General features: G+C 42.9%; 1 protein-coding gene across 1 annotated transcript in view; it reads left to right on the forward strand.

Moving 5' to 3' along the window:
- LOC306870342 (leucine-rich repeat and calponin homology domain-containing protein 2-like) overlaps nucleotides 1-13,709 on the forward strand; it is a 61,120-nt gene extending 47,411 nt beyond the window's left edge. The window contains exons 18-22 of the mRNA XM_079417563.1: nucleotides 121-184; nucleotides 1,907-2,019; nucleotides 9,077-9,214; nucleotides 9,397-9,474; nucleotides 10,046-13,709. Of these exons, the coding sequence (XP_079273689.1) occupies nucleotides 121-184; nucleotides 1,907-2,019; nucleotides 9,077-9,214; nucleotides 9,397-9,474; nucleotides 10,046-10,165 (513 nt within the window). The 3' untranslated portion in view covers nucleotides 10,166-13,709. The remainder of the gene's footprint in view (nucleotides 1-120; nucleotides 185-1,906; nucleotides 2,020-9,076; nucleotides 9,215-9,396; nucleotides 9,475-10,045) is intronic.
- Nucleotides 13,710-14,922: the final 1,213 nt, after the last annotated feature.

The raw sequence follows: 14,922 nt of genomic DNA on the forward strand, positions 1-14,922 counted from the left end.
ATGAAAGAGAGAAACGTCTGTGTAAAACAGGCCATCTCAGTCAGAAGAAACTGAATCCATTACCAAATCCAGCACTGTTTCAGAATTGTTTGTGATGTTTCCAAATTTGTGTTGTTATAGGAGGGAATGCGATCTAGTGATTTTACCACAACTCTGACTGTCTTTGGCCTGAAACCCAGATCAGGTAAAGTGTTATCCCTTTATTATATTATTTTCTCATGATGCTGCAGTTCCGTGGAAAGCACAAGGAAGGCCTGTACTTCCTGTCTCACAGAAATACAATAAGAATTTTGCTGAACACAATAGTTAAACCACGTTTTGCAATGTTATCAGTCTCAAAAATGCTTCCCGTTTTATCACTTATGCCAATTATAGTTTTAAAATGTTTAATTATCAGCAGAAGGATGTCAGCAAGACAAAACATGCTTCTCTGTGTTTGTTGTTCATGTAAATAGGGCCACATAACAATAAGACATACATGTACCAATCATTGTACCAAGTACTCTGAAAAAGGAAGGGAAATGAGAAGACTCATTGTTTTGACATTTTAATGGCCATGTAAGTCTAATGCAATTTCATCCAGTAAATAGTTCTGGCCCGAACAAAAAAAAAGCCTGAAAACAGAGGGTAAAGTCTGTATCTGAAGTTATTTCACACGAGAGTGTGTTAATGCATATTTTAACTAGGGTGGCAACAACAAATTGATTAAAAAAAATTGATTATGGAGCTACTCTAAATTAAATTTCATAATTAATCATTCAGAATTATTGTTTATCTTTGAAGGACCACCATGGGAGACCTCAAAACGTAGGGCCAGATTTACTTAACAGGGCAAATTAGTATGAGATCGCAATTCCAAAACAGCGCCTATGGGCGTGGAAATTTCTGTGGCTGATTTACTGACAACGCACAAATTAAAGAACACCGACACAACGTCTCATTTCAATAATGACCAATGCAATTAACCAAGCACTTATTTCAGTATAAGTGCCAAAGTGCTCGAAGAAACTCCACAAATTAGCGTATGGATGTTTGGATTCGGATGTGTGTTCTTCTGGCATTCATAGTAAATCACGTTGTGCGATTCATTTTAATAATCTCCTCCCATACATTTTACTTCTGAAAGGGAGACTCCTACAAATGCATATTCAATAAGGTCAGACACAAAAAATAACTGTGTCAATGCCTTTTCAGCGCTAACTGCGTGTTTTTAGTAAATCCTGAAAGTAATATTTTAACAACAAAAGACAGTTTGTGCTGGTGCAATCTGGCCTTAATTCTGTTAAAATGTAAAGGGGAAAGAAGACACTTAGTGCCAGATTTACTAAACAGGGAAAATCAGCATTAGAGCACAATTCCATAAAAGCGCCGATGGGAGGGGAAAATTCTGCACATGATTTACTGACAATGCGCACATGAAAGAACACAGATACAGCCAGAACATTTCCATAATGACCAGCACAATCTACCAAGAGTAGAGCAATTTACAGCCTACTTTAAGACATGCTTTTTGGGGCGTATTAAATAATGGTGCAAATACCAGTAATTTGATGAGCGCAAACGTTTGTAAATTGCATTGAGTGAATCATTTTAATACTCTCCTCCCATAAATTTTGTGTCTGAAAGGGAAACTCCTATAAATGTTATGGAAGTCCGTTTCCGCCACTGAATAATAATAAAAAAAGGTTATTGCGACTTTTTATCTCACAATTCTGACCTTCTAATTCTTCACTGCATGCCAAAAGACAGTTAAGCTGTTTGTAAATCTGGGCCTTAGTGACCACAATTAAACAGTGTAAAAATTCAACAATTTACCAGACTCAAACATCAGGCAGGTTAGTTGTAAGGGAAAGCTTGCAATGAAGAGGAACATGATAATAATGTTGACTATGTGTCTACTACTCAGCATTCTGCCGTGGAAATCGTCAAGACTTTAGCTCCACAGACCCAAGCTTCACCATGAGGAGAAAGATGGAGCACCTCAGGGAGGAGATGGAACAGATCAGACTCTTGCAGCAGGTCAGAATTCCACTGTAACCCATCTGGCATGTTTGACAAAGTATAAGGAAAAATGATTGATTCATATCTCTAGGGTAAGCCGATTGAAGCTTATTAAACACATAGATAAACAAGTTCTGTTTCTCGTATGTCAGACCCTGATCATTTTAGCCCAGAGGTTTATATTGGTAAAAGTTATTTTTAAATTTATTGTTAATGTTGTCAGAGTCCACATGTCATAACAGTGCATTCTTGCTTTCTTTCAACAGTTTTCTGTATTAGTTGCTTTATGTTTCTACTTGTCACTGGGAGCTTTTATCAACAATGTTATTTCTACTTGTTGAGTCATGATGTCAGAAAGGGAACATATATTTCAGACAATAAATAGTACTGTGTTATCAGACAGGGCAGGAACAAACGTTTCCTGTTCATTTCTGAGGAAAGGAATGAAGATTAGGTGTTGAAGTCACTATATATAGATTGAAACCACTTCACATGTACGCTTCGCATGAGGAATGCTACTTATATGGCACACCATTTGACAGGGCTCTCAAGTTTTGAAGACAGGCAAGAGTGACATCTCACCCCCCCCCCCCCCCCTCGTAACCTGCCCTTTTTGGGGGGCTTTCCTCTCAGGGTGAATGAAAGGATGCTTAGTTGCCTTTTATCCGAGATGCAATGATTAATGCATCCATGGCCAGGATATAATTATAAAATATGACATGATTTTAAAAGTTTATAACATCAACTATGCAATACACTTGAATTAATTTAGTGCTAATAAAATTATTAAGCCTATTGGAGAGAGATATATTTATAATGTGACAATATGTCAGTCATCGTGTGATAACGAAAATATGACTAGGCCTAGACTACTTGTTCTGAGCAGATGTTGTCAGTGAACAGGCTGTAAAACTGTTGGCTAAGTAACAGACACTCATGAAAAACTGATGTTAATTATCTGGGAAACATTCTCTAACAGCAGTCAAGTTGTCATAATATTGTTTGTGTCAAACAAGTTGTGAATTTGCTGTAACAGGAGATCATTACTTACTTTGTGCTCAAAGTGATGCTTTTTCATTGGTTGTTGCGTTAAATCTTACCCAGATACAATAGTGCTATTTTCTGATTGGCTATTGTGTAGCCTATTTCTTTTTTTTTGATTGGCTGATAAGTGGCAGGCTCGACTAAGAACTCCAGGGGAGACGCGCTTGAATCCTGCCGGTTCCATAGCGAGAGCGGCGCGGCCAGAGAAATGTTGGGCGCTGCGGTATATTAAATATATTATAAATAGTTTTTTCTGCGTGAGAAATACAATGTGTGGCGGGAGTGCGTGACAATAGACCGAAATGAGTGACTGTCACGCTCAATGCGTGACACTTGAGAGCCCTGATTTGAGTTGCTGCCTATGTAGAGCTTTCAGTTCTGTTACTTACTGTATAGGGTTCCACTTCAGTTAGGATGCTGCCTTAGACGTTAGCTCCCTATGTAGGCATTAGGCAGCTCAAAAGTAAAAAAATAAATTAAAAAAATAAACTGCATCTATAGGGCACCTATAATTTTTTTTCCCAATCTAAGAAGTGAGTGCGAGATTCACTGATGCTGAGTGCTTGCTTGTCATTGCTAATGATTTCCAATCATGTTCAATTTCATAACCTCCACCTCAGCTCTGTGCTCTCCTTGGTGCTGAAGGGCCACCCATGTGATAGCCGGGTGTTACAGATCTGCCAGGTTCTGCTACCCAATCACAGCGCTCACCCTCACCAGAATACTGATCACGCACACCTGCCACTCATTCCCTTCTCATTACCCACGCAGCATAAAGACACACACCGCCCAACACCAGTCGTCCAGTCTCGTTTGTACGAAGAGGACTAACTCACTACGCTCAGTCATAGTGCAGTACCTACCTAAGAAACTTACCTGTTGATTACTTACCTGTTCTCCTCGCTCCTAGGCAATCTCCAGACCCAGCTCCAGTGACATCTGTTCCGAGATCGTTTCCGGATAAACCCCAAGTCTGCGGTGTGTGTCTGTCACAGCTTCCTCATCCCTCTCTTCTCCTGCAAGAAGGAAAACCTAGATCATCAGCCTGTTCGTTCAGCGACCCCAGATTCTGTCATTCACTTACCTGATACCATTACCACTGTTGATCATTAAACCTACCTTCACTTGTGATTCTGTCGTCCTGCCCTCTCATTATAACAGAAGACTGGACCCTTACATCAACGATCAACAACATGAGCAATCCAGACGCATTCCAGGACCTGGTTGACATCTTAAAACAAACACTCACTCCAGCAGCGGTCTCTCCCAGCCCAGGTACTTCCGCAATCTCTTCTTCGCTGCCCACGAACCACTCGACAGTCCGACCAGCGCCCTACGCTGGTTCGGCGGAAGATTGCAATGGTTTCCTGCTACAATGCGACCTGGCGTTTGAGATGCAGCCCCACTTGTTTTCCACTGAGAAGGCCAAGATTGCGTTCATTATCCAGCATCTCCAGGGTAAAGCGCTGCAGTGGGCTAGCACCATATGGACACAAGGAGGCAGTGTTACCCAATCCTCCCAAGCCTTCGTCCAACACTTCAGAGATGTGTTCGGTAAACCTGCTTATGATTCCTCTGTCTGCGATCAACTTTATCAGTTACGCCAAGGCAAGAACGATATCCAAGATTACTCCCTACAGTTCAGAACCCTAGCCGCGGCCAGCGGATGGAACGAGCGAGCCCTGTTAACCGCCTACCGGCAAGGTTTGGCACCTCACCTCCGTCTACAACTTGCCGCCTTTGATGATGCCCTGGGGTTGGAGGGCTTAATTCAACACTCCATCCGATGTGCCACACGCATGAAGACGTGTCTGTCTGAATTCAACCCGGGTCATAGCTCCTATCTCCCTGTCATACCGAACCCACCAGAATCCATCCCTGAACCGATGAATGTTGATAATTCTCGTCTCTCCTCCCAAGAAAGGACACGCCGATATGCCCAAGGACTCTGCCTGTACTGTGGAGAGAAGGGGCACCTCCGAGTCACCTGCCCAGTAAGACCAACTCGCCTTTTGGTGAGTGCCTTGAATTCCGAGATCCCTAATCTCAAGCCTTTAACCACTGAGGCACTTCTTATGGGTACCACTTTCTCCATTCCAGTCGTTGCCCTCCTCGACTCCGGGTCGGCGGGGAACTTCATTTCGGGCAATCTCTGTAGACAACTCGGCCTCACAACCTCCATCACCCCAAGGAACTACCAGATCCAATCGGTGACGGGCAAGGCGGTAAGCCGTAAGTTAGTGAACAGATGGTCTACTCCCGTATGCCTTAAGTTAGGCTTACTCCATGTAGAGTATATCAGGTTATTAGTGCTCGAAGATGCTACTACGGACATCATCTTAGGGCGACCCTGGTTAGTTCAACACAATCCCATCCTTTCATGGAAAACGGGCGAGATCCTTAAGTGGGGTGAGTCATGCTTTCCCGAGTGTTTCCCACATATCCCTAGACCAACAAGACCTGCCGCAGAGATCCTGAAGTTACTTACCACCTCCGTAGAGAGTCCCCCAGAGAAACTATCCACCGAAATTCCTTCTGATTATGATGAATTCAAAGATGTCTTCTGTCCCCAGAAAGCCGCACAGTTACCACCTCACCGACCTTGGGATTGCGCCATTGACCTCCTTCCGGGTGAACCAGTGCCTCGTGGTAAGATATATCCTCTATCCATCCCAGAGCAGAAGGCCATGGAGGAGTACATCGAGGAAGCCTTAAAGCAGGGATACATTCGCCCTTCCACCTCTCCTTCCTCCTCCAGTTTCTTCTTTGTCGCCAAGAAGGATGGAGGACTCAGACCTTGCATTGATTACCGAGCCTTGAACCGAATCACTGTCAAGTTCAGATATCCGCTTCCCCTCGTCCCAGCTGCTCTGGAACATCTGCGAGGTGCCACCGTGTTCACTAAGTTAGACCTCCGCAGCGCCTACAATCTTGTCAGAATACGTGAGGGGGACGAATGGAAGACCGCCTTCGTCACGCCCACAGGGCACTATGAATATCTTGTTATGCCCTATGGGCTCGTCAACGCCCCCTCCGTATTCCAAGATTTCATGCACGAGGTGCTCCGGGAGTTTCTCCATAAGTTTGTACTAGTGTACATTGATGATATTCTGATTTACTCCCGGAGTATGGCCGAACATCGTCGCCACGTTGCGGAGGTCCTACAACGCCTGAGGAAGTTCAACCTGTTCCTTAAAGCGGAGAAGTGTCTGTTCCATCGACCCTCGGTACAATTCCTCGGCTATAACATCAGCCACGGTGGTATTCAGATGGACGAGGGGAAGGTTACGGCAATCCGAGAATGGCCCACTCCTGACACGGTAAAGAGACTTCAACGCTTTCTAGGCTTCGCCAATTTCTATCGCCGGTTTATTCACAATTACAGTTCCATAGCCAGTCCCCTAACCAACCTGTTGAAGGGAAAACCCAAATCCCTCTCCTGGACAGTAGCCGCTACCAAGGCATTCCAAGAATTGAAGGATGCTTTCGCCCGAGCTCCCATCCTCGTACATCCAGACCCAGAGAAACAGTTTGTTGTTGAAGTCGATGCCTCCACGTCAGGAGTGGGTGCCATATTGTCCCAGAGACAGGGGACGCCACCACGACTCCATCCATGTGCCTTCTTCTCCCGTAAACTCAGCCCGGCGGAGAGGAACTATGATGTTGGCAACCGAGAACTTCTAGCCATCAAGCTCGCTTTGGAGGAGTGGAGACATTGGTTGGAGGGAGCCCAACATCCGTTCCTAGTCCTCACCGATCATAAGAACCTCCAATATCTCAGAGAAGCCAAAAGATTAAACCCCCGGCAAGCCAGATGGGCTCTGTTTCTCACCCGTTTCAACTTTTCCATTTCCTATAGACCCGGTTCCAAGAATACAGCGGCAGACGCTCTTTCCCGACAATTCGAATCCCATGAAGAATACGATGAAGTTCCAGAATCAGTCCTCCCAGAATCTCTTTTTGTCTGCCCCATCCAGTGGACCTCTCCTAGCTTCACCTCCTCCAATGTCTCCTCCAACATTCCGCCGGGCTGCCCCCCAGGTACACAATTTGTTCCCAGAAACCAACGCTCACAGATCATTCAGTCAGTTCACTCTTCCCTTGGCACTGGTCACCCAGGGACCAACAACACCCTCTCGCTGCTACGAGAGCGCTTCTGGTGGCCCAACATGGCCAAGGATGTGAGTAGATTCGTCCAGGGATGTAAGGAATGTGCCATGTCCAAATCTCCCCGACATCTGCCAGCCGGTAAGCTACTTCCTCTGCCCGTTCCCAATCGACCGTGGTCACACCTAGGAGTGGACTTTGTCACGGACTTACCACCATCGGACGGGAACACCTGTATCTTGGTGATTGTAGACCGGTTCTCTAAGGCTTGCCGATTACTCCCACTTAAGGCCCTTCCGACAGCCATGGAAACGGCAGAACTAATGTTTAATCATGTGTTCAGATATTTTGGGATCCCGGAGGATATAGTCTCAGACAGAGGCCCACAGTTCGTGTCCCGTGTTTGGAGAACGTTCTTCAAGCTCCTGGGTGTGACCATCAGTCTGTCTTCCGGTTACCATCCACAGACGAACGGGCAGACGGAGAGGAAGATCCAGGAAGTAGCCCGGTTCCTCCGAACCTTCTGCCATGGCCACCAGAACTCCTGGAACCAGTTCATCGGTTGGGCTGAGTATGCCCAGAATTCCCTGCGCCAACCTACTACAGGTATAACCCCATTTCAGTGCATACTTGGTTTCCAACCTCCCATGTTTCCCTGGTCAGGCGAACCTTCAGACTTACCTGCCGTGGATCACTGGTTCCGGGAGAGCGAGAGGGTCTGGGACAACGCGCATCATCACCTCCAGCGCGCAGTGAGTAGACGTAAGTTGACAGCCGACCTCCGCCGCTCCAAGGCTCCCGTGTATCATCCAGGGCAGAAGGTCTGGCTGTCAACTAGGGACATCAGGTTACGTCTACCCTGCAAGAAACTCAGTCCCAGATTTGTTGGTCCCTTTCCCATAATCAGACAAATCAATCCAGTCACTTACCAGCTCCAGCTCCCCTCACAGTATAGAATTCACCCCGTCTTCCATGTGTCACTGCTAAAACCGTTTCACCCTCCTGTTTCTCCCCCTGCAGAACCTGGTCCCGAGGAAGAACCCCCTCTCCCGCTGGTATTGGAGGATGGAACGGTCTATCAGATCAAGGAGATCTTGAACTCCCGACGCCGAGGCGGCAGGTTAGAGTACCTCATAGACTGGGAAGGATATGGTCCTGAGGAGAGGTCCTGGATCCCCAGGGATGATGTGCTGGATCCAGTGCTACTCGAAGAATTCCACTCTAACCACCCAGATCGCCCTGCCCCTAGGGGAAGAGGTAGACCGCCACGGCGTCGGGGTTTTCGGCCCTCGGGAGCGGGCCGTGGAGAGGGGGGTAATGTTACAGATCTGCCAGGTTCTGCTACCCAATCACAGCGCTCACCCTCACCAGAATACTGATCACGCACACCTGCCACTCATTCCCTTCTCATTACCCACGCAGCATAAAGACACACACCGCCCAACACCAGTCGTCCAGTCTCGTTTGTACGAAGAGGACTAACTCACTACGCTCAGTCATAGTGCAGTACCTACCTAAGAAACTTACCTGTTGATTGCTTACCTGTTCTCCTCGCTCCTAGGCAATCTCCAGACCCAGCTCCAGTGACATCTGTTCCGAGATCGTTTCCGGATAAACCCCAAGTCTGCGGTGTGTGTCTGTCACAGCTTCCTCATCCCTCTCTTCTCCTGCAAGAAGGAAAACCTAGATCATCAGCCTGTTCGTTCAGCGACCCCAGATTCTGTCATTCACTTACCTGATACCATTACCACTGTTGATCATTAAACCTACCTTCACTTGTGATTCTGTCGTCCTGCCCTCTCATTATAACACCGGGTGATTGTCTCTCGACAGTTAGCAAATGGATGATTCTTGGTTCATGTGACATAACTGTCTTTTATTTGGTATCAAATGATATAAACAGAGTGTTTGTGTGTGTTCGCAGAACCTCGAGTCTAGGCTAAAGGTTTTGTTGCCAGATGATGTGGGTGCTGCTTTGATGGATGGTGTTGTTTTATGCCATCTGGCTAATCACATTCGTCCTCGTTCCGTAGCTAGCATTCATGTACCATCCCCTGCTGTGGTAAGTTTCATTTAATATTTCATACAGACGTCTTTGGATATCCTTTTAAATCAAATCATATTTTCTGCACTTTAAGTGACATTCATTAGTAAATATTCAGCATTCAAAACTAGCACATACATTGAATGTTGTTTTGTGGTTCTGATTGGTGTTACACTTTATGTCCACAATCCCTCTAACAGCCAAAGCTGAGTATGGCCAAGTGTCGGCGGAATGTTGAGAATTTCTTGGATGCATGTAAAAAGCTTGGAGTGCCACAGGTAGGATCGAGTGTTTCTTCCTTATACAAATGCATGACGATGAATCAGTATAAAATTCATATTTTTCAATAAAATCATCTAGCTTTTTCTTAAAGGAGTAGTTCACACAAAAATGAAAATTGTGTCATTAATTACTCACCCTCATGTCATTCTAAACCTGTAAGACCTTCATTCATCTTCGGAACACAGATCAACATATTTTTGATTAAATCCGTGAGCTTTCTGACCCTGCATAGACAGCAACGCAACTGAAAAATGTTATGGCCCAGAAAGTTAGTAAGGACATTGATAAAATAGTTCATGTGATATCAGTGGTGGAGTAATGGCTGCTAATATTGCTGTTTTTCCTGTATTTTTATCAAATAAATACAGCCTTGGTGAGCATAAGAGACTTCTTTCAAAAATATTACCGACTCCAAGCGTTTGAACAGTAGTGTATTATAATGCTGTAATGACAGTTTTATGTTTGTTTTACCATCTTTTAATGATCTTTTTTAACGGGGTATTATAGATTTATAATATCTGCCATTGATCTATATTTATGCTTACATTTACTTGTGTTTATGAACAGGACAAGTTGTGTTTGCCGCATCACATCCTGGAGGAGCGAGGTCTGGTAAAGGTTGGTGTCACTGTACAGGCACTGCTGGAACTTCCATCATCAAAACCCAACCAACTGTCTACCATGTAGCATCGCTGGATCATGGGACGTCCACTAGCATCCCTTTACCCTACCTTACCACCTCATCCTCACTCCTCACTCTCAATGCTGATCTTTGACCTACTATGGGGAGGTCATGACCCTTCAACCTTTACAACTGTGGTGAACAGGCTGGGTTCCCCCTACCTCTTATAAGCCTCTATGGTGGGGTCTAGACATTTTAAAGCTCCAATATTGTGCCTTATATGAGGGAAACTGTAATTCTTAAAGCCACACATTTCATTCTGAGGGGAAATACCTGTTTCTATTCCACAACTCGTCTCTCCCCTCTCAATGCTGGACACCTCTGTCTCCTATCATTTGTATCTCCTTCTCATCTGTCTCATGTTCGCTCTTCTCTTGGACCGGTGAGCCCCCAGTGGGCGAGGACAGGAGAAAAGCCTGCAGCTATCTGGCTGATTCTGGACCAGAGTGTAGATGTTGCAGTATATCAATGTCACTCTCCTGTATGAAGTCACTAAGAGCTGCCAAGCATCTTGTTACATTCTGACTGTTGTTTCCTGTCTCTTTGAAGAAATAAGTGGGGCAGAAACAGTATTGACGTGCATGTAATAACCAGACCAGCACCGAGGACTTCTGGAAAGGACAGACAAAGGTGTTGGCATAAATGTTGATGTATTGCAGTCAGCTGAGTCACTGGCAGTGCATTAGAAAGTAATCATATCTTTCTGCATTCCTGGACTGTTTTAACAGTGTAGACACTGCTCATGTGCCCACACAAGACAGGCTTTTTAGTGTTCTTTTACGCACATGCTGGTATTGCTAAATGCTTGTTTTTCTTGACAGTTTTTCTCACAGGCTGTATTTTAGTGCTTTAGTTCTCACAGCCTACATGTGCCAGGAAATCACAACATCATAAAATTTTACGCGTGTTAAAATTGTGCTAAAATTTAGTTTGTTGTGCAGGTCTGGGCATGTACGTAAAGTTTCAGCACTAAAAATAGGTCAATTAAAAACATTTGCAAAACCTAGTTATAATTACAGAGTAAGTACAGTCCATTAAGTAAAGATGGGCATTTGATTGTTTGGTTAAATTCATAATCAGCTAAAGACTCTTTCTTGGAAAAACAAATCAGAAGAGTATTTGATATTTGTAAAATTTAATTATGTTAAGTAAAGGATTGATGTGAAAGCAGTTCATTCACCACAGTAAACTGAGAAGGTTTATAGAAATGTAAAAACATGTACAAATAGTTTGCATTTGTTTTATCAGGGAATTTATTTATTTACCTTTATGTACTTTTGTATGTTTTATTTATTTCTTTGAGTTCTATTTACTTCATCAACCTCTGAAATACATTAACTGTATTGTCCAAAAATCAGCAATACTGTTCAGAAATTCTTGTGTTATATATTAATTTCCAAACATTGAAATTGGGGAAGCCATATTAACGGATTGTAGCTTTGGAATTTGCTTGCAGTCAATTTCTGAATGACACTTTGTTTACATGCACACCAGAAATCCGGTTATTGTGAGGAAGTTATTTTTAGAAGATCAGGTGCGAAATCAGTGTTCACATTTACATGTCCTGTTTAGTGCATCAAATGTGCATGTGCATCAGCAACTGCTTTTCCACACATTTACTTTACTTTATTAGATTCTAGTCAGGATAACTCCATATTTAATTTTTAACAGGAAGGAAAGCAAGGGTGTGAGGTATAGAAGTTCCGTGAATTCAATGGGTTGTGCTGTTGTTTGAAGGAATAATTCACCCAAGAATGAAAATTCTGTCATTAATTACTCACCCTCATGTCGTTCCAAACCCGTAAGACCTCTGTTTATCTTCAGAACACAAATCAAGATATTTTTGATGAAATTCGAGAGCTTTCTGTCCCTGCATACACAGGAACCACGTTCAAGACCCAGAAAGGTAGTAAGGATATTGTTAAAATAGTCCATGTGGCATCAGTGGTTCAACCATTCAACCAATTTTATGAAGCTACGAGAATACTTTTTGCGCACAAAGAAAACAAAAATAATGACTTCATTCAACCATTCTTCTCTTCTGTCAGTCTTTGGCACACATTTAACAACATATTGACTGTTCAGCTGATGAAGCGTCTTTCAGACAAAAAGTTTTAGCAGACAAATGCCATAAAACAGTAATGAATGTTGTAAGTTGATAAATTTCAGTGCATGAACAATTTAATCGCCGCTTGATATTTGCACAGAAAACCTTTTTGATGCTCTCTGCCACTCTCAACACTTTCTGTCAATCCCACAATTCACCGGGTGAGTGTGAAGCTTTACTTCCATAGGAATGAGTTGAAAATGCTTGCTCCATTCCGCACAAGTGGAAGGTGCATGTACTGTAAAAGTGAATGCTGTTATGTCCTAAGCCACTTTATGGTGTGCATGTAAGTACTGTAGGTCGAACACTTACTATATGTGCTTGTTCACCATGTATTCCTGTGAAAAACACATGTATTTTTGTCTCTCTTATTGCAGTTGTGGCTGTCCAACACTTGAAAGTTAGACTGCCTCATAGTGTTTTGAAGAGAAAATGTCATTTATTGATTTATGCCTTTGAAAAAGTCACAGTATGCTCAACTGGCAGCAGAAGCAGCTGTTGACAACTTTTCTTTCGAAAGGAGTTTTAGGACCCAGATTTACAGTGATGAGTAACATCTAACTCCCCTATCATGCTCTACACTGCATAGCAGATAGCCTACATCTGGTTCAGTGCCAGAGCTTTGTGATGGATGGATTGCTGACAGTAGTTCCTCAGGCTTATTGCCTCCTTGACACAATCTCAGCCAAGAATGAAAAAGGTTTTCTACAGGTTACAGGTCCTGTTAACAAAATGTTTTAGTTTCACTCAGTCACACCTTCTAATTTAGCTGTTTTTATCTGTTTTGCTTCAATATTTGACACCATTTCCCAATTAGCCATCTGTCACTCATACACTGTCTTCACTTGCAGAACTCCTGAAGTAGGTCACCTGCTACATAAAGATATAGACTGCATACTGCATGCTACGGTTTTATTAATACGCTATAGTACTCGGTATGCAACAGTGACTGAATAGAGATAATCATTGTCATATGACTCGAATTGACCGATGAAATGCTGAAACAGGTTTCATGACACTTATTGCAAAGTAGGAAACAAGCAGACCACTCATACCAAGTTTGCACATTCACACTGGCCATTGAGAGTATGCTATTTTAATGAAAGCCATTCTCATGTTTGTTTGTTTTTCTTTCCCCATCAATCTCAATCTTGGCAAAGCTTTGAAAAAATCACTCGTCAGCTCTGATTCTTATTCATGTTGATGAGAAACTGTTCAGTTTGTAAAAAGATGTGATGATTAAAAAGTAATAGACAGTGGATGCCTCCTACGCAGTGCGTACTGTATGTATAGATGTTTTTGTATGACAACTGGAATGCATGTCTGGATCATACCATTATTCATGTACATAATCTATGTTTCAACACATTAGAATGTTTCCTTAAAAAGGAAACCAGACAAAACATTTAAAAAATACTGGAATAAACTGACCTTTTACAGTGTTTTGTTGTGTCCTGGTAATTTGCTTTGTGCTTCACTGCAAGAACATGATTCTTCAGGACAGGAAGAGAAAATACAGACACTCTCTAAGTGTCAAACTATAATTACCAGTGCTTAAAATGATCAAGCAAAGATGTGTGGTATGAGATGTGACCACTCGACATCTGCTATATGTACTATAAACCCATTTCCAGGGAAAGCTGTTGCCTCTTTTCCAGAGAATCCTCCAAGACCGGGAGTCAGGAAGGATGGGTTGTGCTCTCTCAAGTTACTTGTGAACAAAAAATTAGCAGACACTATTAACTTGTTTGCAGCTCTCCTTATTTTGAGGTCAAATCAGTGTAGCAGAATAACTTGAATGAGTCATTCAAATCCTTGTCCAATACAATTTGTATTTATGAGAGAGACGTGTTTATGGGATATGAACCCATTTACTTCAACAGTCTTGAGAAAGTTTGTTACTGCAAGCTAACTTATTGTTGAATTTATGCCATCAGATATTTGAGATCATTCTACATGTGTACTGCTACATATACCGTGTATTATTTTGTATTAATGAAAGAAGAGCAAAATAGAGACGCATGTTTCATGATCTATCATCCGTTGATAAACGCTACACTCTAAGAAATAAAGGTACAAAAGTTGTCACTGGGGCGGTACCTTATCAAAAGGTACATGTTTGTACCTAAAGAGTGGATTTTGGTACCTTAAAGGCACATATTTGTACTTAAAGTGTACACATTAGAACCCAGTAGGTACAAAAGCGTACCTTTTGAAAAGGTACTGCCCCAGTGACAGCTTTTGTACCTTTATTTCTGAGCGTGTATAAACTTGCTGTCTTCTATTGCTTCTATATATACACATTTTATAAGCTGTGCAACTGATGATCTGATTAATTTCTCATCAAAAAGGTAATTGCAAACAAGCATGTTTTCCATCAGCATAAAACCCGGGGGGAATAGGCTATTTTAAGCTGAAAACTGAAATGTTTATAAAAAACTTGTGGGAGCTGAAGGACTCACAGCGCATATTCAACATAAACATTCCTCTTGCAAACAGACTTGTAATTTGTAAAGAATTGGCTGTATTTCAGCACGTACGGGGAAAGTGAATAAACAGAATAAACCAAAGTAAACCCTTAGCTTAACTGATTCACAGAGCATGACACACACACACACACACACACACACGCACAGACAGAACGCTGGAATAACA

Source organism: Barbus barbus (genome assembly GCF_936440315.1).
Source record: "Barbus barbus genome assembly, chromosome: 5".
Lineage (NCBI taxonomy): Eukaryota > Metazoa > Chordata > Actinopteri > Cypriniformes > Cyprinidae > Barbus > Barbus barbus.